Below are 26,347 nucleotides of genomic sequence, written 5' to 3'. Positions count from 1 at the left end.
ACCAGTAATGTCTATTTAACACAAATGATGAAAAACACTTACCATCCCCAAAAGTTTTATAATTTGTTTATTACCAGTAGAAAGTTTTGGTTAGAAAGTTTGCAGCTGCATTTAACCAAGTTCCATTTGTGTTTTCCTTTGCACCAGTTTGTGAAATAGCTTTATTATGCTGTATTTCTGAGCTTTCATCCTCAGGAAGATAATCAGGCAAATTCAGACTTTCTACTATTTTTGCATTACTGGTGCAAAAACGAATGATATCCTGTAAAACAAGATACACAGTATAAATATTTATATGATCATTGAACATGGTTATTTACACATAAATCATTTGAAAACTAAAACCAAAATGTAACAAACAAATGATTCGTAATGCAATTTTCATTGAGCACTATGCTGACTTGCCCTTCTTGCATGGTCTTCCATACTCAGTTAATTTTAGATAACAAAATTTAAAGAAGTTAGTAACATAAAACTCAAGTGTAGAAGTTCATATTTGGCATTGATGACTTCTTTTTCATGGTGAATAGCTTCTCCACAAGCTCAGGCAACACTTTGTAATGTGGCTTACAAATATATGAAAGGATAGCCCAAAACAACATTATATGTAATATATATTCATTTTACCTCTTTTCCATCCTTGTTTTTCACAACTTGATAAGCTTGTAATATTTTTGTTGCTGCAATTGCTGAAGCAAGAGACTGTTGTAAAATAAAAAACATTACAAACGATTCAGTTTAGTTGTGAAAAATAACTTGTTTTGTATGAAATTGATTTGCTAGAAATGTAACAAAAATAAGCTGTTCACAAGGCCATTTCATCAAAAACAATATTTTCATGGCAAACAGGATGTCATTATTACAAATCTATGTCAGTTCATGGGCATCAAAGTTTATAAGAATCTCAGAATTATTACTGCACAGAAGGAGGCCAGTTTGCCCATCATGAATGCATTGGCTCTCTCAATGAGCATTATGACTCAGTGCCATTCTCTTTTTTTCCCCACCCTCTATAATCCTGAATATGGTGTCAATTTAAATAATCATCTAATGCCCTTTTGCATTCTTCAATTGAACCTGTCTCCACCACACTTGCAGCACTACTACTTGCTATATGTTTTCCACATCACATTTGCTTCATTTGCAAATAACTTACATCTTTTACCTTTCATTCTTGATCTTGTTATGAGGGGTGGCGGGGGGGGGGGGGGGGGGGGGGGGCACAGTTTCTCTTTATCTATTTTATCCAGCACCTCTTAACTTTTGAAAACTTCATGGTCTGGTAAGTCATAGTGACTTAACCTTTATAAATAAAACAAAGGAGCTATATGCTTTATTAATTTTTCACTGTAATTTTTCATCTCTTGCACTGTCACCTTCGGTGATTTATGCTTATATTTACCCAGGTTTCTCAGCTCCCACACACCCTTTCAGGTAGTGCCCTTTATACTATATCTCCCATGTTATTTCTATAAAAATCCATTATCTCACCTCTCTGCACTGAACATCAGCTGTCACTTAGCCACCCATTCCATCAACTTGTCAATTTCCCTTTCTAGTTTTCCACTGCTCTCCTCACAGTTTACAATGCTTCCAAGTTTTCATCTCTTGCAAACCTGGAAACTATCCTCTGCACACCAAGATCTAGATCATTAATATTAATCAGGGAAAGCAGGAGTCCCAGTACTGACTCCCAAGGAAGTCCACTACAAACCTTCCAGGCTGAAAAACATTCATTAATATTATTCATTGTTTCCATGTAGCCACTGTCCCATTTATTCCAATAACTATAACCTGCCTCATAAATCTGATGTGTGGTACTGTATCAAACACCTTTTGAAAATCCACATACACCTATTATCAACACCATTACCCTCCCTCATCAACGCTGTTACTTCTTGAAAAAATATCTGGTAAGTTTATTAAACACAATTTTTCCTTAAGAAAGCCATTTTAGCTCTTTCTAATCAATTCATATATTTCCAAATTGCTATTAGTTTCCCAAATAATTGTTTTAAGAATAAAACCAAAATTTGCAAGAGCTGGAAATCCAAAACAGAAATTTCTAGAGAAACTCAGCATCTGGACAGAAAGCAGAGTCAACATTTCAGGCCTAGTGACCCTTCATCAGAACTGTGGTGTGACCACCTCTAAATGTATTCTTTAAAAAAAGTGGTTTCCTACTTCATGGATGCACAACAGTGAGGTTACCTTAAACAGATTATAAAGTGTAGATATGCAAAGGAACTTCAGTGTCCATATTAATTAGTCACTGAAGACTAACATGAAGGTGCAGAAGGCAATTAAGAGGGTTAATGGTATGAGAACCTTTATCATAAGAGGATTTGAATTCAGGAGTAGCGAAGTTTTGCTTCAGTTATATTGATTAGATTGACTTAGAGTCATCACTGTAGTTGGGGTCCCCTTGCATTAGAATGTTTATTGTCATTGAGATAGTTTCAACAGACATGTTCCCAGGAAAGTGGACTAACCAAGTGATGAGAGATTGGGGAAATTTGTCATGTATTCATAAAAGTTTTGAAGGTGGAGAAATAGTCTCATTGAAACCTCCAAAATATTTAAATACGGGGTAGATGAAGGTTAAGGTGGTCAATCTGATCAGGGATACAATTTCAAAGTAAGGGGCAAGTCATGAGTGAGGATTTTTTTTATATACAGAGCTTTGCGAATCTTTGGAATTCTCTACCCAGTGGGCTTGGAAGTAGAGATTGGTATTTAGAAACATGTTGATAATGTACAGGAATATGGCATTTATGTGGGAAAACGACATTAAGTGGATGATCATCAATGACTGTATTCATGGAGTGGAGGAACCAGTGTTGGAAGTGGGGTGTTGAATGTGTTGCATAACACTGTAATCTTCCAATGGTCCTTAGATTCTGGAAAGGTCCCAGAGGATTGAATAACTGCTAATGTAGTGAGGAAAGAGACAAAAGAAAAGTCATTATAGGCCAGTTAGCTTAACATTTGTTATTAGGAAAATGTGATGGTCTATTGTCAAGGATGTTTATAAACAGCATTTAGAAATGCATAATACGATCAAGCAGTCAGCATGGCTTCACGAAGGAGGATATCATGTCTGACAAATTTACTAAATTATTTGAGAAAGTAAAAGCAGTATTTGATAAGTAAGATGCAGGGAATATCACATTTGGATTTTCAGAAATGTTTGGTATAAGGTACCACACATTAGGCCACTTAAGAGAATAGCTCATGGTGTTGCAGATCATGCTAATGCACTAACAGAGGATTGGTTAAGTAATAGGAGACAGAGTTGTGATAAGAGGGGCATTTTCAAGGTGAAACCTGCAATTAGTGGTGTGCCACAGGGATCAGTGCTGGAGTCACAATTATTTACAACATATAAATTACTTGGATAAGGAACATGAACGAACAATAAACAAGTTTGCAGATGATATGAAAATGGGTGGGAAGCCAAGTGGTGAGGATGACTACAGTGGGATATGGACAGGTTAAGGTGAGTGAGCCAAATTTGGCAGCTGGAACATAATGTGGGGAAATATGAGGCCTTATAGTTCGGCAGGAATAGAAAGCTAAATATTATTTAAAGGGAGGAAGATTTCAGAAAGCTACAGAACAGATAGACGAGGACTCTGAAATCTATGAATCAGAGAAAGCTAACATTCCACTACACTGGGTAATAGGTAAGAAATATTGACCCTTATTTCAAACAAAATGCAGAATAAAAATAGGGAGTTTTATTAAAACTAGAAGGTGCTATTCAGCCCATAGGTAAAATGCTCTGAATACTTTTGGGCCCTTTATCTAAGGAAGGATAGACTGTCATTAGAGGCAGTCCTGCAAAGGTTCACCAGGTTGATACCGGAATGGAAGGACTATCTTATGTAGAGATTTGAGTAAACAGGGCTTGTTGGAAAATAGAAGAATGGGAGGCAACTTTATTTAAACATACAAGATTCTTAGGAGACTTGACAGGGTAGATGCGGAAAAGTTGTTTCCTTTTATGGGAGAGTCTAAGACCAAAAGGCATATCTAGAATAAGGGGTTACACATAACGACAGAAATGAGGAGGAATTTTTCTCTCAGAGGATTGTGAATCTATGGAATTCTTTACTGTAGGTTGTTGAGGCTGGATCATTGAGTATACATTCAAGGCTGAGACAAAATTTTAATCAGTAAGGGAATCAAGAGTTATGGGGAAAAGGCAGGAAAGTGGAGTTGAGGATTATCAGATCAACAATGATCTCATTGAATGGTGGAGCAGACGTGGGTTGAATAGCCTCCTTCTGTGTGTTTTAGTCTTATACAGTTGCAAGTCTTTTTCTTTTTAAAACAATCTGGATTAGTGGGCAGCACGGTGGCACAGTGGTTAGCACTGCTGCCTCACAGCGCCAGAGACCCGGGTTCAATTCCCGTCTCAGGCGACTGACTGTGTGGAGTTTGCACATCCTCCCCGTGTCTGTGTGGGTTTCCTCCGGGTGCTCCGGTTTCCTCCCACAGTCCAAAGATGTGCGGGTCATATGAATTGGCCATGCTAAATTGCCCGCAGTGTTAGGTATATGTAGGGGTATGGGTGAGTTGCGCTTCGGTGGGTCGGTGTGGACTTGTTGGGCTGAAGGGCCTGTTTCCATACTGTAAGTAATTAATCTAATAATGAAATAAAAAGGGATGTTTAAAAACATCCACATAAAAATACATACATAATGTGGTATTGCACGATAGTGAAGTAAAACACATTACAATTATACACAAAACAAAGATCCTCGTTATTCAGAAGTCTGGTATTCACTGTGGGAAGGGTAGGGAACATGATGAAATTTGACTTTGGCACATGCACAAGATGCACAGTAGCAGATCAACTGTCCGTTTATAACCCTATCCATTTTTTTAAATTTCCGTGAGCTTCAAATATAAATTGCATCATACATTGCAACTGTCTGATCAGCTGGCAGAAAAATGCTCTTCCTCTGATTGATAAGTGCAGCATAACAAACTTTGTAAAAACACAAAATCATCAAAGCCTACTTGGCACAACTAGCCCATTTATGCTTCATCCATTCTTCCTCATCTAAATTATTAGCGTTAATCCTCTATTATTTTCTCATGTGTTCGACTATCTTTTAATTGCACTAAAATTTGTTCTTCTCACCAATGCCTGTGTAAAGGAATGTCCTTTGAAGTCATTATTTGATTTCTAATTGGCTACTTCATCAAACCTTTTTCTATTTTCTTCAGTGAGATTCCATTACCTTTCCTACAGCTGAAGGTAAACTGACTGATGCATGGTTCTCTGAGCATCTTAAATCTCTATTTAAGAAACGAGATAGACATTAGCTAACAACAGTCCTCTGCCATTACAACTTTATCAAATTAATTATTAAATATGTGCAATAGCACTGCAACTATCGCTGTCCCAGATTATTTTAAAATGTATGACTGCAAGCTATCTGGATCAGGGATATTATGTGAATTTGATAAATTTAATATTTCTTACTAATTTAATTATTTCTAATCTGTTCTGAATTAATGCCCATCTGATCTATCAATCTGGCAAATCTGACAACTTTGACTAATTGATTATTTAATATTTCTATCATTTCATTCTTGCTGCTGGGACTTTATCCTGTCTATCCATTAGTAGCTAGTGGTTCTATTCCTATCCTCATCTCCTCCTTTGATTTCTATAATGGTAAAACATGTTAATACTTTTCATTACATTCCATGATAATTTAACTTTGTTATTCCTTTTTACCTTCCTAATTGTTTATGATTTCTCTCCTACATCAGTACACACGCCATGTACCAATGCAACTTTTCACCCAGCACAGACACAATGGAATGATTGGCCTCTCTCTCTGTGCCACGTCTTTTCTATGATTGTATGGAACTTGAGCAATCTTTCAAATTGGATTACTGCTTTAATTTCCTGTAAACTACATACCAAGAACATCTTCAGGACCAAATGTTCAAGGAATGTTCACAAATAAAGAAGCCTTCCACATTACTTTCATAATAGCACATTCACAGCAGCAAAGGAACCCATTCAGCCCATCTTCTTCATGCTAAGAAAGTGCCATATAGCATAACCCCACTGTTAACTCTAAGTTGCAGCACTTCCAGTGCATATGAAATTAGGTTTTAAATGTGGCAAGGGTTTCGGTCTCTACTACAGTTGCTGGGTAATCATTGCAGACTTCACCAGCCTCTGGATATGAACTTAGAGGTTTCTGATCAGAGAAGGATATGTGTTTACTGTTTGTGTGTGTGCATGGGACTTCAATACAGATATTAGAATCAATAATAAACATGCCAAATCTGAGATTAAAGCCCAATATCAGCCAGAAATTTTAAAATTCTCACCTCAACTTTAAGATCAGAATAGATTCTGATAACACAACGCTGAAGAGCCATTTGGAATGTAAAGCTAATGACACCATTAACTTTTAATAAAGCTTCTTCACAGATATTTTGGCTATCCTGCATAATATTAGAAAAAAAGGTTTACGATCAGCATGTTTTAATTTCGCTACCACAAAATACAATTGGACATAAAACATAATAAAATATTGATGAGAGGTATCACTTGTAGGAATCTCATCCCCTGCATTTAATAACTAACAGATTCCAAATTCCACTTTTACTCAATCACCAGAGCGTCTCTGTTCATGCTAACTACGTATAGTAATTTTCAACGAGTGAAATACATTTTTATAAGTTTAAGTTCTAAAGTTTGGAAATAATTTGAGGCCAGGAATATTGACCCTCTATTACTGGTAGCTCATGTTAAGCATGCAATTGGGTTAACAGTTTCCAGTGATTTTATACATTGCAAGTTACCTCTCATAGGAAAACTACTCCTAAATATTATCTTTTACTAACTTAGAGTAATTTAGCACGGAATCAGACCCTTCGGTCCAACTTGTCCAGGCCGACCATGTTTCCTAAACTGAACTAATCGCATTCACCTGCATTTGCCCTAAACCTTTCCTATTCATGTATCAATCCAAATGTTGTAATTGTACTCGCCTCTACCACTTGTTCTGGAAGTTTGTTCCACATATACACCATACCTCCCACCTTAGATCCATTAGTTTTTGAACTCCCCTACATGGGGAACAGACCTTGGCTATTCACCTTATCTATAGCACTCATGATTTTATAAACCTATTTAAGGTCATCCCTCAGACTTCTAAGCTCCAGTGAAATAAATTCCAGCCTAATCTAACCTCTTGTTATAACTCAAACCGTTCAGTCTCTTTGTAAATTTTGTAAATTTTTTCTGCACCTTTTCCAGTTTACTAACATCCTTCCTATAGCAGGGCAATCAGAATTATATGCAGTACAAACGTGGCCACACCAATGCCTTGTACAGCTACAACATGACATCAAGACTGCACATGTAGCCAGTATGCTGAAAACAATTATTCTTGCAAACCCTATTCACTTCACTTTAACATTGGGAGAGGGAACAATTCTAAGAATTGTTGATTACTGTTTTGATGCAATTGTAGATTTATATAGTGACATGAACCATTTATGTACATTTGTTTTTACAATAGGTAATTTTTCTCATCACTAATTTTGATGGTCAGAAATTTATGGTCTGCACTGCTGGTTGGAGCAGATAGTTGGAAAATTACATATAACATTTACTTATTTTAAAAAAATCTCATAAACTCTCATAGAAAGATTCTAAGTCAAAGCATTGCATTGATCTATAATTTCTATAACTTCTTTCAAAGAAGGTAATACTAAAACACATAATACAGTTATTTTAAAAATAGTAATTATCAGAATATGAAAGCATGATTGCAAGATCCCAAAATAAATACTGGCTAGGTTGTCAAAAAAACTGACCTTTTGAGTAATACTATGAGATCTTCAAGTTCACCTGAAAAGGAAAACAGGGTACCTCAAATAGTACAGATCCATGGTTCTGCACAGGTGTCTGTCTACATTTTTCTGAGTCTTTGGAGTGGATTTATAATCTTTTGACTTGATAGCGAGCATGCTATTACTGAGTTATAAATGATATTCTCTTCCAAAGCTCTGGAATACCTTCACACAATTCTCTGAATAATCTACAATATCTGACTATTTTTTAAAAACTGTATTTGCACAAAGAAACAAGGTTTTACAAACCATTTAATACTGCCTTCTCGTCTATTAAAATACTGCTCTTGAAGTCCTAATTATTAACTGCAAAGAATTTCAAAGCTCAAAACTCATTAGACCATATTTCACACAATAAACCTAAAAATTGAGAGAGAATATAATTATTTTAATGGATTTGCACATTTTCCCCAAACTAATCATTTAAATTTCTGTGTTGTTGAAAGCAGAGATAATTCAGTCAATTCTCACCATGTTATGTAGTCCATCTATTTGTAGTGTGATTGTTTTTGCTTTCTTAATTGTGCTGTTAACGAAAAACTGGGCTGGCACACGTTTTTTACTGCTAGAATTATGAATTCTTGCTTTGACAGTCTGTACAGGCTTCTTCAACAGTTCATAAATTTCTGTTGCCAAAACGTTGATGCCTTCTGATGTGTCGTACCTATCACAAAAATGGGCAATTATACAAGTTAAGCATCAACATTTTACAATTTTATAAATGAGTAAATAAAGAGTAACTTGAACTATACTTCAGAGAACAAAACCAAGATGAATACAATGCAGGTTAAACAGACACATTGATGCCAACAACACTTGCACAGAGCTTGATCAAATGCTAAATTTTCTTTCAGAGGGAAAAATTAAAACCAGAGGCCACTGAGAAAGAAGAATAGGTGAAAATAAGTCTGACTTCTTCAACTCCTTTTAGCTAATTTTCGAATGACAATGACAGACATTTGTTAATTTTCTCAGTTCTGGATGGAATGTGAAATGAGTAAAAAAATTAGTCGGTCAAGAGAGAAAAAAAAACTTAAATGCAGACACAGAGCAGTATTGCAAAGATCACTCAATAAATTCGGCCATTCTTTTACAGAGTCAAGGCTAAGGAATTACATTTCTGAATATTAATCCTGGTCAATTTTCAGTGTTTTTCCATTATCTAACATACTGGTATTACCTTAGCTAGTAATCCAGAGACTTGGATAATGTTTCTGGGACCTGGGTGTGAATCTCATCATGGCAGACGGTGAATTTGAATTCAATAAAAGAGTTTAAAATGTTTAATGATGACTATGAAACATCGTGGATTGTCGTTAAAAACTCGCCTAGTTAACCAATATCCCTTAGGGAAGGAAGCTGCCATCCTTACCTGGTCTGACCCACATGTAACCTCAGACTCTCGACAATGTGGTGCTTAACTGCCCTCTGAAATAGCCTTGTAAGTCAATTAATTGTTTCAACTGCTAGAAAGGAAAAGGGAATGAAACCAGACAGACAACCTACCATCACAGTCCTGATGCATTTTAACTAAGCAAAGTCTTTCTTTCTAATATCTGGGAGTGAATGACAAAATTGGGAGAACTGTTTCACAGACTAATCAAACACCAGCCTGACACAGTGATACAGCAGGTATGTCCTGTACCACCGTCAGGGCAGATCCAGTAGAGGTGGCAGCACAGTGGTATACTGTGGGAGTGAGCTTCTCTAAGACTGCTCAACATTGGTTCCAGAGTCCATGACCTCTTATGGCATCACGTCTTGTTACCTTATACCGGGCCACTCCCTTGGCACTCCAAAACCCACATTTAATGAATATCAGAGGCAAAATTGCCACTCTTTAGATTCATATATATCACAAACTAAGATAGTTGTGGTTTTTGGAGGGAACCCATCTCAGTCCAGAGCATCATGAGTTCCACAGGAAGGGTGATGTTCTAGGCCTTACTATTTTTAGTTGCTTCATCAATGGACTTACCTCCATACAAGGTCAGATACTGATACTGTTTACTAATAATCATATAATGTTCAGCACCATTTGTGACTCAGACACTGAAGCAGTACCATTAATCTGCAGAAGGTTCTGGAAAATATTTAGACTTGGGCTCATTAGTGACGAGTAACATTGAGCCATACAATATCAAGTAATGACCATCACCAACAAGGAACAATGACATTAACATTGCTGAATCCCTTACTACTGACATCTTGGGGGATTACCACTGAACTGGATTAGCTACAAGAGCAGCTCAGAAACTGGAAATCCTGCAGCAAGTAACTCATGTCCTAACTTTTAATGTTCACCACCTACAAGGCATAAGAGAAGCATGCTCTTACCTGGATGAGTGCAGCTCCAACAACATTTCAGAAGCTTGATATCACCCAGAACAAAGCAGCTTGTTTCCAATCCAACACATTCAACAGTCAGTCCCTTTACCACTGATGAACAGTGGCAGCAGCAGCATATACCATCTGCAAGACGTATGGCAGTAACTCATCAAGGTTCATTCAGCAGAACCTTTTTTCCACCAAGATAGACAATGGCAGCATGTGCAAACGAACATCACCACCTGCGAGTACGTTTCAAAGTGAGAAGGGAAAGGTTTAAGGGAGATATGCTTGGAAAGTTCTTTACGCAGAGAGTCGTGGGTCCCTGGAACACGTTGCCAGTGGAAGTAGTAGAAGCAGGCACGATAGTGTCATTTAAGATGTATCAGGACAGATATATGATTGAACAGGCTTAGAGGGCCGAAGGGCATGTTCCTGTGCTGTAGATTTCTTTATTCTTTGTTCTACCTACCTAATACAACAGCATCCTGAGTTCAAACTATATCACAGTTCCTTCACTGACGTTGGGGCGAAATCTTGAGAATGCCCTTCTAATAGCATGTAATTACATCATATGGATTCAAGTTGGTAGCTAACTATCACCTTCTCAAAGGAAATTAAAAAGGGGCAATAAAGCTGGTCTACCTTGTGATGCTCATATCCTGTCAAAGAGTAAAACAATTGACATCAGTACATAGCAGGAACTTGCAATAAAGCATATCTGTAGTGACACCACATCCAACAAATCAAGACTATAGGTGAAAGAGACCATGTGACTCTGCTGCAGAAAAACAACAAATGCAGAAAACAATGCAGCATTCTGGTTCGTGAGCATCCCATCTTCCAAGCAAATCATATCTCTACACTAAGACATGTGTCTGCAGGAGCTTCCTGCTGAGTCACTTGAAGGCATACAAAATTTGAAGCTAACCTCATTTGCTCAAATTATTTGAAAATCTGCAAACACTGGAAATAGAAAAAAAAGGATAAATATTCAGATGCAAATGAGCTGCAGACAAAGGTTTCCCAGACAGTATCTGTGAGCTACCTGTTTAATAAATATGGGTGGTGGAGTGACACTCTATGCTGGAACAGTTAAAGAGATGCTGAGGGCTGATTGCATTACTGAACAATTAGCATTTCATGTTTGCAGTTACATGCAACAGTGAGTGTTCAATCTGAACTAGAACTTGAAAGAGGAAAATTTCCTATTCAGAATTTTGGTCTAGTTTTGACTTGAACGGAGTTAACTGCACCAATAATTGTAAATACAGGATCTCCAGACGTTAAGGGCGTATTCAAAAAACTGACTTCAGTTGAAAATAGAGTAGTTGTAATTAGACTGGCTGAAAGAAAGTGTTCTACTCAACCTAATTTTATCTCAGACAGACAGCTAGCATCATCATAATAAACACAAAAATGATTTGGTGGGTTTCCAATTCCATGTTGTCGAGCACAGCTAACAATTAATTGAGGCTGCATTTGAGCTGTTTGTGAAGTACCATATTCTCTAAGAATCCAAAATGTTTGGCTGAGAAAGAAGGGTGCAATATGAGGAAGAGATTTTGTCTACATCATTCCAACGCCATGTAGCTTAATCTGCTCTAAGTTTTGGCATTGGCTCACTGTTATCAAAATGGGAAAGAGAATCTGTGTTCAAAGGAAGAAGAAATAAAACAAACATCAATGCTGTTAACCTTTATGAAGATCAAGGTGAAAGTTCACAATGGTTGCTTTGTCATTTATACATTGTCCATCCAAGTTGAATATTAATGCCTGAGCAATGCGAAGGTGGAAAAGCCTCAGAATAATCCAGCACAAGTCTACATTATGCTATGTGAAGAAAAAGGCCACCATAACTATTCCTTAAAAACAGCCTAATCATAATTGTATGTAATGGCAACAACAGACACAAGGAGCAAAGACTGTCCAAAACAGTCGGCAAGCCTATATATTGCACATGTAGATGGCAGTCAAAATTTTCACTTTGCCTAAATAAGAACTATATAATTTCTGCCTTTACAGTTGAACTAATGATTGGATTCAATGCAGCTGATAGGTAAAGAAATAAGAAATTTAGTGACATTTTTAAAAGTTTAGAAGCTTTAAATATGGTAATTCCAAAAATCATACTAAAAGCATGTTAAGAATAGCTATCACTGAAAACTAGAACTTACATTGAATGTTACAATTCTCTCAAATGCACAGAATTTTCCACGACTAGTAGAAGTCACTTACCTTTTCTGTAGTCTCTCAAGATTGCTCATCAATCCTAATTCATTTTTCATTATCTCTCTATTAGAGGGACATTCTGCCAGATTATGCAGTGCCTAACAGAATTATACAACACCAGTCAAAATGATCCAAAAGAAATATAACAGATAACTGTATAATTCATATTTAATTATATAATATGAAAACAAAACTACTAGCAAGATAATTCATTATGCAGTCTGAGTGGTCTTAAATGAAAAGGCATTAATTCTCAAAGTTTTTTTGGGTGGGGAATGTTTGTAGTTCTATTTCACCCACATAAGAAAATTAAATACAACAATTATCAAAAAATTGGGGGTTGAGAAGGAGTATAAGAAATCTTCTGAATTCATCCAATATTGGAAACATACACCTATATTTCACAAGAATTCTCTATGGGTAGACTGGTAGATGCTTAGTAATGAAAATACAATTGTAGTCAAAAAAGTGTGGCACTGGAAAAACATAGCTAGTCAGGCAGCATTCGAGGAGCAGGAAAGTTGACTTTTTGGGCATAAACCCTTCATTAGGAATGTGGTGAAGGGTTTATGCAGGAAACGTCAACTCTCCAGCTCCTCGGGTGCTGTCTGACCTGCTGTGCTTTTCCAGCCCCACACTTTTTGACTCTGATCTCAAGCATCTGCAGTGCTCACCTTCTCCTAGAATACAGTTGCAGCTTGGTAAATATCTTATGGTGTTGTTCTGCAAACAGTGGAGTAAACATGCACAATTTTCAGTCTGAGAAAGTTAATGTTGGTAAAATGTGCTGGACAGTGTAATTGCTTCTTACACATTTGACTCACCAGAAGTAAATTTAATGGCATTACAAAAAATCAAGCAACTTTTAAAATTGAGATAGTAATTAAAATATAATTATTTAATCACCAGAGAGTACTAAGTCATAATTTAATTTGTACTGAAGGAAAATATTTAAAACATGAGATGTAAGCAGTAGATTAAAATAGAAAATAGCATACCTGAAGGGCACAATGCAGTACTTGCAGATTGCAGTGTTCCAGGAACAGCACGAGACCTGAAAGACATCCCTTGTCTTCGACAATTGCTTCTCTATTCTGCGGTTCTGAAGCCAAGTCCCTCAGTTGACTAACTACAGCCAAAGCATCCATCATCTTGCATGTCATTCACTGCAATTTTGCACAAACAATTGGATCACAATTGTTGACTGATTATAATTTTTAGATTTTAGTCATTTGTAGAAAATGCATTTTAAATTATTTTTAATGTTCTGTAAAACCATAAGACATAGGAGCCAAAGTAGGCTGTTTGACCCATTTGCTCTGCCATTCAATGAGATCATGGCTGATCTGATAATCCTCAATTCCATTTTCCTACATTATCCCCATAACTCTTGATTCCTTAAATGATTAAAGATCTGTCTCAGCCTTCAAGATACTAAACAACCAAAATTCCACAGATTCATAAACCTGTCAGAAGAAATTTATCCTCATTTAAATGGCTGACCTCTTACCATGAGATTAGACTTTCTGATCCCTCTGTGTTTCAGCTTTCTGCAGTGTTTCTCCACTTAAATAATATTCAGCTTTCTCTTCTTTCTAAAAGTGCATATCTGACACTTTCCCATACTATATTCCATTTTATAAGTTTTGCGCAATCATTTGGTTTGTCCATATGTTTTTGCAGACTCTGTGTTGTCCACATGACTTGTTTTCCCATCTATTTTTGGCCATCTGCAGACTTGGTGATAGTACATTCACTTCTATCATCCAAGTCATTAATGTAAATAACTGTGGTCCCAGCACTGACCCTATGATATTTAAAAATTAAAGGTATATAATTATATAAATGTCATACTCAAATGCTGTAACAGCTTCAAATTATTGTAATTAAGTAACTAATTAAGTTGATTATGCAAAAACAAAGATATTTACATTTCATTATTCAATATATGTCAATTTAAAATTGACAATTTTTTAAAAAAAACTAACAACAAAGTAGCACTTGGTTAATGAAATATTTACCTGTATGCTGATGATGGCCATTAGCTGGGAATTCAGTTATGCAACCATAAATAGGAAGACTTGGAAAACTATTTGTTAAGAGATGTAGGCTTTTAATGTGTTTTTTGGAAGTAAAACTTGTAAATGTTTGTAAAATTGACAGGTTAACAGAAGACGATTGTCTAATGGTGAAGGATGGAAACTAAGGAACAATGTTCAGGCAGAAAACCATAATAGAAAGTAGTGGAAACTATGTGTAAATTGTCAGATATGATTACCTTCTGATAGTCTGAGTCTGAACAGCAGAAGATTGAAGTGCAAGTTTAAATGTGTTACATCCCTACCATTGAGAAAATAAGGTATGGTCATTGATATTGTTGCTTCCAAAAAAAAACTTACATCTATATATAGCGTTTTTTTCAGTCCCATTGGACATCCTGAAGCACTTTACAGATTAAGAAACATTTCCGAAGTACGGTCACTGTTGTAATGCAAGAAACGTGGCAACCAGTTTGCATCCAACTCACTTGGATGGAGGTGAGGGAGGAGGTGTGGACGCAGGTTTTACAGTTCCTGCAGTGGCAGGGGAAAGTCGAAGGCCCTCTATCCAAGACCCTAAAGGAGCCTTCCACATCCATCAATGTTTTACCTGCACATCCACTAATACCATTTATTGTATCCGTTGCTCCCGATGCGGTCTCCTCTACATTGGGGAGACTGGGCGCCTCCTAGCAGAGCGCTTTAGGGAACATCTCCGGGACAGCCGCACCAGTCAACCCCACCGCCCCGTGGCCTAACATTTCAACTCCCCCTCCCACTCTGCCGAGGATATGGAGGTCCTGGGCCTCCTTCACCGCCACTCGCTCATCACCAGACACCTGGAGGAAGAACGCCTCATCTTCCGCCTTGGAACACTTCAACCCCAGGGCATCAATGTGGACTTCAACAGTTTCCTCATTTCCCCTTCCCCCACCTCACCCTAGTTCCAAACTTCCAGCTCAGCACTGTCCCCATGACTTGTCCGGACTTGTCCTACCTGCCTATCTCCTTATCCACCTATCCACTCCACCCTCTCCTCCCTGACCTATCACCTTCATCCCCTCCCCCACTCACCCATTGTACTCTATGCTACTTTCTCCCCATCCCAAACTCCTCTAGCTTATCTCTCCACGCTTCAAGCTCACTGCCTTTATTCCTGATGAAGGGCTTTTGCCCGAAACGTCGATTTCGCTGCTCCTTGGATGCTGCCTGAACTGTTGTGCTCTTCCAGCACCACTAATCCAGAATCTGGTTTCCAGCATCTGCAGTCATTGTTTTTACCACGGGGAGTAATTCACCAATCAAAAGGAAGAAAATATTATCAAACCTCAAGAAAGAAAGAGTTGATGCAGCTCTCCTATAGGAGACACATTTATTGAATAAAGAATACCTGAAATTATGACAGGGAAGAGATTATTTTCCATTCTGTCTTTCTGTGCAAGGAAAAACATTTTGGTAAACTGGGTGGCTGAGGGCCCTCATGGACTTTTGAATTGGCACAGAATAATTATGGAATATACTCCCCCTGCCTTCCTTACAAATATGGTGCATCAAAAACACCGAATTATTCCATAAAATATGGCAGCCCTTCTTGAATTACACAAATACCTTGGTCATCCTAACAAGGGCCTTTATTTAATTGAGAGGGTGAACCTGGCAGGTCCGGGGCCTCTTGGGAGAGGAATCCTGCACGAATACAGGTTTTGTTATGATCTGATGTTAACATATTCCGAGCATGTATCTCACTACTCAATTTCTGTGTTATCTGTCGATTTTATTTTTTCTTGAATAATGTAAGAGGTTTAATCATACACTCTGGTTAGTTATAGGTTAGATGAGTAGTTAGTTGAGTTTTTTTTTCTCGGTATTTCTTTTTTCCTGTTTGATAGATTTTGGTTATTATTTATTTAAGATTTAATTGTATATCAATGTTTATACTTGGGGTTTTTTTGAGTTTTCTTTTGTAAACGTGTAAAAACATGTTAAATTTTCAATAAAAATATCTATTAAAATAAAAATGAGAACAAAAGACTGATATTTGCTATTGGGAACTGGCCAGAGAGGATAGTGTGGCTTTAGGGGGAAGTTATGGTTTTGTGGGATTACCATGAGACAATTAATCCAAAAACTCAGTTAATGTTCTGGGGACCTGGATATGAATCATGCCACAGCAGATGGTGGAATCTGAATTTAATAAAAATATCTGACTACGAAACCATTGACGATTGTTGGAAAAACCCATCTGTCTCACTAATGTCTTTCACAGAAGGAAATCTGCCATCCTCACCTTGTCTGGCCTGTATTTGAATCCAGAGCCACAGCAATGCAGTTGACTCTCAACTGCCTTCTAAAATGCCCTAGCAAGCCAGTCAGTTGTATCAATTGCTACAAAGTCTCAACAAGAACTGAAACCAGACAGACCATGCAGCATTGATGTAGGCACCAGAAACAGCCCTGTTGACTCTGCAAAATTCGCCTTACTAACATCTGGGGGCTACTGCCAAGATCAGGAGAACTGTCTACTCAAGCAACAGCCTGACTTAGTCATATTTACAGAATCATACCTGAGAGACAATGATCCAGTTATCACCACCGCACCCCCGGATATGTCCTGCCCCACCAGCATAATAGAGCCAGCAGAGATGGCGGCATAATGGTATACTGTTGGGAGGGAGTTGCCCTAGGAGTCCTCAACATTGACTCTAGACCCCATGAGGTCTCGTGGATTCAGGTAAAACATGGGCAAGTACACTTCCTGCTAATTATCATGTACCGTCCTCCCTCAGCTGTATCAGTACTCTTCCATGTTGAACCACACGTGGAGGAAGCATTGAGAGTGGCAACAGTACACAATATAGTCTGGATAGGAAATTTGAATGTTCACCATCAAGATTTGCTCAGCAGCAGCACTATTGATCAAGCTGGTTGGCTCCTAAAGGACATAGCTACTAGATGGGTCTGCATCAAATGGTGAGGGCACCGATAAGAGGAAAAAAAGCATACTTGACCTCACCCTCGCCAATCTGCCAGCTGCAGATGCATCATTTCATGATAGCATCGGTAAGAGTGGCCACCGCACAGTCCTCGTGGAGATGAAGTCCCGTCTTCACATTGAGAATACCCTCCATCTTGCTATGTGGAACTATCAGCTTGCTGAATGTGACAGACTTCAAACAGATCTAACAACTCAAGAATAGGCATCCATAAGACACTGTGGGCCATTAACAGCAGCAGAATTATATCCAAGCAAAATCTGCAACCTCATTGCCCAGCATATCCCCCACTCAACCATTACTATCAAGCCAGGGGATCAATGGAAAGTGCAGGAGAGCATGCCATGAGCAAAAACAAGTGTACCAAAACTGAAGTGTCAACCTGATGAAGCTACCTAACAGGACAACTTGCATGCCAAACAGCAAAAGCAGCAAGTCATAGGCAGAGCTAAGTGATCCCCTGGATCAAATCAGCAGATCAGAACTGAGCTCTGAGTCTTGCCACATCCAGTTGTGAGTGGTGGTGATGGACAATTAAAGAACTCACTGGAGAAGGAGGCTCCACAAATATCCCCATCCACAGTAATGGAAGAGCCAACACATAACTGCAAAAGAGAAGGCTGAAGCATCCACAGCAATCTTCAGCCAGAAATGCCAACTGACCTCCTCCAGTGATCCCTAGCATTACAGATATCAATCTTCAGCCAACTCAAGTCACTCTACGTGAGATCAAGAAACGTTTGGACGCACTAGATATTGGAGAGGCTATGGGCCCTGACAACATTCCGGAAATAGTACTGAAGACTTGTACTCCAGAACTTGTCACTCCCCTAGCCAAACCGTTCCAATACAATTACAACACTGGCATCTACCCCACAGTGTGGAAAATTGCCCAAGTATGGAGGATATCACCAACAATGCTATAAAGCAGCATCTGCTCAGTGACGCATAGTTTGGGTTTCGCCAGAGCCATTTAGCATCTGATCTCATGGAAATAGTGAGGATTACAGATCTCCTGACCTCATTATAGCCTTGGTTCAAACATGAACAAAAGAACTGCATTCCAGAGATGAGGTGAGAGTGATATCCCTTGACATGAAGGCTGCATTCAACCAAGTGTGGCATCAAGGAATCCTAGCAAAACTGGAATCAATGGGTATCAGGGAACAAATTCTCTGCTGCTTAGAGTCATAACTGGCAAATAGGAAGATAGTTGTGGTCGTTGGAGGTCAGTCATCTCCTTCACAAGTTCTTCAGGTTAGTGTTTCTGGGCCCAACCATCTTCAGCTCCTTCATCAATGACCTTCCCTTCATCATAAGGTCAGAAATGGGGATGTTCACTGACAATAATATGATGTTCAGCATTATTCGTGACTCCTCAGATAATGAAGCAGTCCATGTTCAAATGCAACAAGATCTGGACAATATCCAGGTTTGAGCTAACAAGTTTCATTCATGCTACACAAATGCCAGGCAATGACCATCTTCATTAAAAGACAATCCAAAAACCACCCCATGACATTCAATTGTTTTCACTTCACTGAATTTCCCACTATCAACTTCCATGGGGTTATCATTGATCAGAAACTCAATTGGACCTGCCACATAAACACAGTGGCTACAAGAGCAGGTCAGAGGCGAGGAAGAGTGGGGTGGGTAACTCACCCCCTGACTCCATTCCATCATGTACACAAGTCAGGACTGTGATGGAGTACTCCCCACTTTGCTGGATGGATGCAGCTCCATCAACACTGAAGAAGCTTAACACAATCCAGGACAAAGCAGCCTGTTTGATTCGCACAAACATCCACTCCTTCCATTACCGATTTTAGTAGCAGCAGAGTATACTGTCAAAATATGGCACTGCAGAAATTCACACAAATCCTCAGACAGCACCTTCCCAACCCACAACCACTTCCATCCAAAAGGACAAGGGCAGCTGATACTTGGCAATGTGATCAACTGCAAGTTTCCCTCCAGGCCACTCACCATTCTTATATGGAAATATATCATACCTTCATTTTTTCTGGGGAAAATCCTGGAATTCCTTCCCTAAGGGCATTGTGGGTCAATCTACAGTATGTGGACGGCAGTATTTCAAGAAAGCAGTTCACCATCAGCTTCTCAAGGGCAACTAGGGACAGGCAATAAATGTTGGTCAGGCAGCGATGCCAGGTACTATGAATGAATTAGTCATAGAGATGTACATCAGGAAAACAGATGCCTCACAGTCCAAGTTGTCCATGCCAACCAGCCATCCTAAATTAATCTAGTCCTTTCAAAAACTGCAAGATCTACTGCTTTTGGAATCGAGATGTGGTTATGCTCAAGGAGGACAAAAGGGTAACCAAGGAGAAAATAGGGCCCCTCAAAGATCAGCAAGGCAGCCTTTGTGTGGAGCTGTATAAAATGGGGGGAGATACTAAACAAGTATTTTGCATCAGTATTTACTGTGGAAAAGGATATGGAAGATATAGACTGTAGGGAAATAGATGGTGACACCTTGCAAAATGTCCATAATACAGAGGAGGAAATGCTGGATGTCTTGAAACCTATAAAGGTGGATAAATCCCCAGGATCTGATCAGGTATACCTAGAACTCTGTGGGAAGCTAGAGAAGTGATTGCTGGGCCTCTTGCTGAGATATTTGTATAATCTATAATCACAGGTGAGGTGCTGGAAGACTGGGAGTTGACAAACGTGGTGCCACTGTTTAAGAAGGACAAGCCAGGAAACTATAGACTGGTGAGTCTGACGTCGGTGGTGGGCAAGTTGTTAGAGGGAATCCTGAGGGACAGGATGTACATGTATTTGGAAAGGCAAGGACTGATTAGGGATAGTCAACATGGCTTTGTGCGTGGGAAATCATGTCTCACAAACTTGATTGAGTTGTTTGAGGAAGTAACAAAGAGGATAGATGAGGGCAGAGCAGTAGATGTGACCTATATGGACTTCAGTAAGGCGTTCGACAAGGTTCCCCATGGGAGACTGGTTAGCAAGATTAGATCTCACGGAATACAGGGAGAACTAGCCAGTTGGAACTGGCTCAAAGGTAGAAGACAGAGGGTGGTGGTGGAGGGTTGTTTTTCAGCCTGGAGGCCTGTGACCAGTGGAGTGCCACAAGGATCGGTGCTGGGTCCTCTACTTTTTGTCATTTACATAAATGATGGGGATGCGAGCATAGGAGGCACAGTTAGTAAGTTTGCAGATGACACCAAAAGTGGAGGTGTAGTGGACAGCGAAGAGGGTTACCTCAGATTACAACAGGATCTGGACCAGATGGGCCAATGGGCTGAGAAGTGTCAGATGGAGTTTAATGACGATGAATGCGAGGTGCTGCGTTTTGGGAAAGCAAACCTTAGCAGAACTTATACAGTTAATGGTAAGTGTTGCTGAACAAACAGACGTTGCAGTGTAGGCTCATAGCTCCTTGAAAGTGGAGGTGCAGGTAGATAGGATAGTGAAGAAGGTGTTTGGTATGCTTTCCTTTATTGGTCAGAGTATTGAGTACAGGAGTTGGGAGATCATGTTGCGGCTGTACAGGACGTTGGTTCAGCCACTGTTGGAATATTGCATGCAATTCTGGTCTCCTTCCTATCGGAAAGATGTTGTGAAACTTAAAAGGGTTCAGAAAAGATTTACAAAGATGTTCCCAGGGTTGGAAGATTTGAACTATAGGGAGAGGCTAAACAGGCTGGGGCTGTTTTCCCTGGAGAGTCGGACGCTGAGGGGTGACCTTATAGAGGTTTACAAAATTATGAGGGCAGGGATAGAGTAAATAGACAAAGTCTTTTTCCAGGGGTCAGGGAGTCCAGAACTAGAGGGCATAGGTTTAGGGTGAGAGGGGAAACATATAAAAGAGACCTAAGGGGTAACTTTTTCACACAGAGGGTGGTACGTGTACGGAATGTGCTGCCGGAATGAGTAGTGGAGGCTGGTACAATTGCAACATTTAAGAGGCATTTGGATGGGTATATGAATAGGAAACATTTAGAGGGATATGGGCCAGGTGCTGGCAAGTGCGACTAGGTTGGGTTGGGATATCTGGTCAGCATGGACGGGTTGGACCGAAGAGTCTGCTTCCATGCTGTACGTCTCTATGACTGGCAACTGATTGATCCATTTAGTGTCCAATCAAAGAAAGACTGATCCTGGCCAGCCAAACACAGAGAATATTGAAAACAAAGAATGAACGGACTCTGACTGAGTTTTGGGTTGGAGAAAGTTTTTGTTTTCGAATCTGCTGGATTCTTTTTTCAGTTTTGATCATAAGTCATTCTTTAGTTATTGAACTGTTGAAAGTTGTTAGAAAAGAATCCCAGTCAGTAAGAAATAAGTAAAAATTCTCCACAGACTTTCTGCATTCACCTGTGACTTTGGAATTCAAGCAAGACACACAGTCCTCCACGCCTGGACACAATCTACCAAAGGATTCCATGAAGTCAGGTATTCATCATTGAAACGGTTATCAAACTGGCAACGTATGATTCTTTCATTTTAAAATAATTATCCCTTAACTATGTCTGTCGATGTGTGAGTGAGGTTTATGTTCAAAGAATATTGGGCTTAGATCATTGGTATTAATCGGATTGCTTTGTCATTTATCTGTGTTCTGCTAAAGTTACATTTTTAAATAAAAATTAGCTAATTATTATTAAGTTATAAACTTGGTATCCAAAATCTCTTATTGTAAAGTCTGGTTATGAATATTGAGCAATTTTGAGGATCATTGAATATTTTAATTCCATTGTGTTGTAAATCCAATGATAGTAAGGTTAGTTTGTTTTGGATTGCTATCCCTATGTCATAACATAATTATGGCCTCAGCACCGGGTTCTTGGAATGTAGACAATGTAGGTCTGGAATTCGTTTTCTATCATACTTTAGATTGGGTAATCTGACCAATCTTGTTTTATTAATATTTAAGATGGCACTAGAAATTGTTAAAGATTTTTTGGAAGTGTCAGAAATTTCCCTGGTATTGTTGCAAGTCACACGTAAAACTAAACCAGCAGAGTTAGCCAGTATTCTGCAAATATTACTACAGTGAGCTGAGAAGGCAAACATTATAGATTTAACATTGAAACAGTTGAGTTTAATGGAAATATCTGACAGGTTTAATAATCCAGGCAGTACAAGGAATGAATCAGCGAACCTTCATTCGCAGGTAAAGCAACTGGAAGTGAGAAAATTAGAGTGGAATTCCAGAGATTTTAAAAACTTTAAAAAAAACAGAGAAGGAGAAAGAATTCAAAAACAGAATTTGAACATAAAAAAAGCTAGAGAAGCAAAAGCAAGAAAGGGAATTTAAATTGCAAACATTGCTGCCAATCCAGCTAAACCAGAAGTTTGGGAGAGTCTGGAGGAGAAAGGGCCTAGTCATAATATGCAGTTTAGTCAGATGTTTAAGGTTGTGCAAGCTTTGCCAAAATTTGAAGAGAAGGGCATGGACATGCTTTTCATATCACTTGAGAAGGTAGCAACCCAAATGGGGTTGCCATATGCAGATTGGACACTGCTCATACAAAGTAAACTAACTGGTAAAGCAGAAGAGATTTATACATCCCTGTCAGAGGACGGTTCTAGAGATTATGATGGAGTACGAAGGGCTATTCTAAGTGCATATGAATTGGTTCCAGAAGCATACAGGCAGACTTTTCAGAACTTACGGAAACAGCTCAGGTAAACTTGCAAGGGGTTTGAGTTAAACAAAACAATTTTGATAGGTGGAAGAGAGCACTAAAGACTGAAATTACTTAGGATGTTCTCACTGAAATTATTCTTAAGGAATTTAAAGTGTTCTTACTTTCTGTCATAAGAATTCATATAGAAGAATAAAGGGTAGCAATGGCAAAGCATGCAGTTATAACGGTTGATGATTATGAACTGATCCATAAACTTTTATTTTGTCACCCCCAAACATTTGAGAAAAATAAGTGGCAGAGTGAAAGGAAGGCAGGTAGCCAAGACAGAAAATTGACAATAAGGAATAACCCAAGAACTCATCCTGAGAATAGAAAGGAAAGTGCTGAGGATAGAGATGAAGTTTAGAAGCTTAAGTGTTGCTATTATAAGAATTTGGGACATGGATGTTAATCTGCTCACTGAGCTGGAAAGTTCATTTTCAGATGTTTCGTCACCATACTAGGTAACATCATGAGTGAGCCTCAGGTGAAGCACTGGTGTTAGTGACCCACTTTCTATTTAAGTTTAGGTTTCCTTGGGATGGTGATGTCATTTGCAGTGGTGATGTAATTTACTGTTCTTTTTCTCAGAGGGTGGTAAATGGGGTCCAAGTCGATGTATTTGTTCATAGAGTTCCGGTTGGAATGCCATGTTCCTAGGAATTCTCATGAGTGTCTCTGTTTGGTACTAAAACAGCACTAAACCACACTAAAACAGCAACTAATGAACTACCACCAGTGCTTCACCAGAGGCTCACTGGTGATGTTACCCGGTATGGTGACGAAACGTCTGAAAGCAAACTTTCCAGCTCAGCAAGCAAACTTACATCCAGAGCTTCTCATTTGGAATTGTATTATTGTTCTTTCACTGTCACTGGGTCAAAGTCCTGGAACTCCCTCACAGAACTGAGAGTATCCATACTCTCCTCAGGAGTGCAATTAAGAACAGTTAATAAATGCTGGTCTAACGAGCAATGACCTCATTCCATGCACAAATTTTTTAAAAAATGCTGCTGAGGAAGCATTTACAAAAAAGACACAAACAAAATGTGACATGGAGCATGGTAAGACTTTCTTCTTGGAAAGTCCAATTGATCTGCAGCTTACCCAGCAAGGATATTATTGTATCGTCTAAACAAAACTTGATGTTTTGCACCAGCGTTAGACAAATACAAATGGCATCAAGTACTAAGGATAACAGAAACTGAAGAAAGTTGTCGTAAAGTGACATACATGATCTTTACTTGTCAACTATTGTAATTTGCTACTTGTCACATAACTGTGAACTAGCAGCATAGGTAAGGAACGTGATACATTTGAATTTTCTGAAAGTGTTTGATAAAGTCCCACATAAAAGGTTATTGTGCAATATTAAAGCACATGGGGCTTAGATTAATATACTGGAATGATCAAAAATTGGTTAGCAGAAATGAAACAGAGAGCAGCATTAAAGAGGTATTTGGAGTGGAAAGTGGTGAACCAAAGGGATCACTGTGTGGGCCTCAGGTATTCACAATATCTATCAATGATTTGAATGAAGCAATTTAATGTATTTTTCCAAACCTGTTGACACAAAACTAGGACAAATTGTGAATAAAGCAGAAAAGGCTTTGAATTGACTTAGATTAGCTGAATGACCGGTCAAATACATGACAGATGCAGGGTAACATGGACAATTGTGAACGTATCCACTTTGGCAGGAGAAACAATAGATAGTCTTAAAATGTTGACAGATTGGGAAACACAGATGTATAAAAGGACATGGGTGTTCGTGTAGCAAAAGAATCATGCAGGTGCAGCAAGCAGTTAAAAAGGCAAATGGTATGTTGGCTGTTACAATGAGGTAATTTGAATAAAGGAATAAGGATGTCTTGCTGTAGCTGTACAGGGTCTTGATGAATCTACATTTGAAGCTGTGTGTGCATTTTTGGTCACTAAGAGAATATATATTTGACACAGAGGGAGTATAGTAGATTCACCAAGCTGTTTTCCGGCATGACAGACTTGTCGTATAAAGGAGAGCTTGGGTTGTTTCGGCCTATATTTAATGGTGTTTAAAACAATAAGAGTGTATAAATTTCTTACAGGACTGGACTAATTGGATACAGGGATGATACTCCCTCTGATTGAGAACTGAGATAAATTTCTTCACTCATTAAGTGTTAATCCTGTGGAATTCTCTGCCACATAAGGTGGTGGTGGCCAAGTCATTGAATATAAGTAAGAACTGAAAAGTTCATTTCCAGACATTTTGTCACCCTACTAGGTAGCATTCTTCAGTGGGCAAAGCACTGCTGATCATTCCTGCTTTCTAGTTACTTTTTTGGGTTGGTGATATAATTTCCTGTGGTCAAGTCACATCCTGATCTACTACCCCCGGAGAGAGAAAAACAGGACGTGACATCAGCACAGGTAATGGCATCACCAACCCAAAGAAACCCAAACATATAAATAGAAAGCAGGAATTATCAGCTATGCTTTGCCTGAGGCCCACTGAAGATGTGACCTAGTAGGGTGACAAAACATCTGGAAATGAACCTTCCAGCTCAGCGAGCAAACCTACATCCAGAACCTCAACCTAAGCTACAAATCTTCTCAAAACTTGCTAAATTTAAGTAAGAAATAGATGGATTTCTAGACAATAAATACTTCATAGGGCATGGTGAAGCAGAGGGAGTATGGTATTGTAACAGACTGATCTGCCATGATCATCTGAATGGCAGAGCATGCTCAATAGGTTGAATAGCCTCCTCTTGCTCCTATTTTCCATGTGAAAGATCAAAAATCCAGAAGATGTAAAATGTAAAATCTTGAGGCTTTGGATCCACAAGACATCCAGGAAAATGACATGTGTGTGAAGTGCCAGAGGGTAGCAGTCCTTGAAAAGCATGGTGCTGATTTGGAGCAGCAGCTCTTCTCACTGTGTGCCATACGAGGAGGACAGGGTTTCTAGAAAAGGCATACCAGAGGATGATCACTCCACATTGTGATAGGTTGGCAAAGATGGCAGGTGATTGCTGGCCATTCACTGAAAGGAAAAACGACAATAGCTCCAGGTAAACCAAGACACCTTGGAGCTGTGTAACAGATATTAAACTGTAGATTCCTATTTAGTGTATAACATGACTGAGTCAGGAATGGATGACTCAAGGGAAAACCTTGTTGCACAAAACTA

General features: G+C 38.8%; 1 protein-coding gene across 1 annotated transcript in view; it reads right to left on the bottom strand.

The window, feature by feature from the left end:
- The window catches only part of armc1l (armadillo repeat containing 1, like), a 29,160-nt gene continuing 2,813 nt past the window's right edge, over positions 1 to 26,347 (bottom strand). The window contains exons 2-7 of the mRNA XM_060820550.1: positions 13,455 to 13,622; positions 12,463 to 12,554; positions 8,368 to 8,560; positions 6,364 to 6,480; positions 628 to 702; positions 1 to 262 (exon numbers count right to left, since the gene is read on the bottom strand). Of these exons, the coding sequence (XP_060676533.1) occupies positions 71 to 262; positions 628 to 702; positions 6,364 to 6,480; positions 8,368 to 8,560; positions 12,463 to 12,554; positions 13,455 to 13,619 (834 nt within the window). The 5' untranslated portion in view covers positions 13,620 to 13,622 and the 3' untranslated portion in view covers positions 1 to 70. The remainder of the gene's footprint in view (positions 263 to 627; positions 703 to 6,363; positions 6,481 to 8,367; positions 8,561 to 12,462; positions 12,555 to 13,454; positions 13,623 to 26,347) is intronic.

This window comes from Hemiscyllium ocellatum, chromosome 3 (assembly GCF_020745735.1).
Source record: "Hemiscyllium ocellatum isolate sHemOce1 chromosome 3, sHemOce1.pat.X.cur, whole genome shotgun sequence".
Lineage (NCBI taxonomy): Eukaryota > Metazoa > Chordata > Chondrichthyes > Orectolobiformes > Hemiscylliidae > Hemiscyllium > Hemiscyllium ocellatum.
The sequence above is the reverse complement of the archived record's forward strand: the minus strand, read 5'-3'. Positions and strand labels throughout refer to the sequence as shown.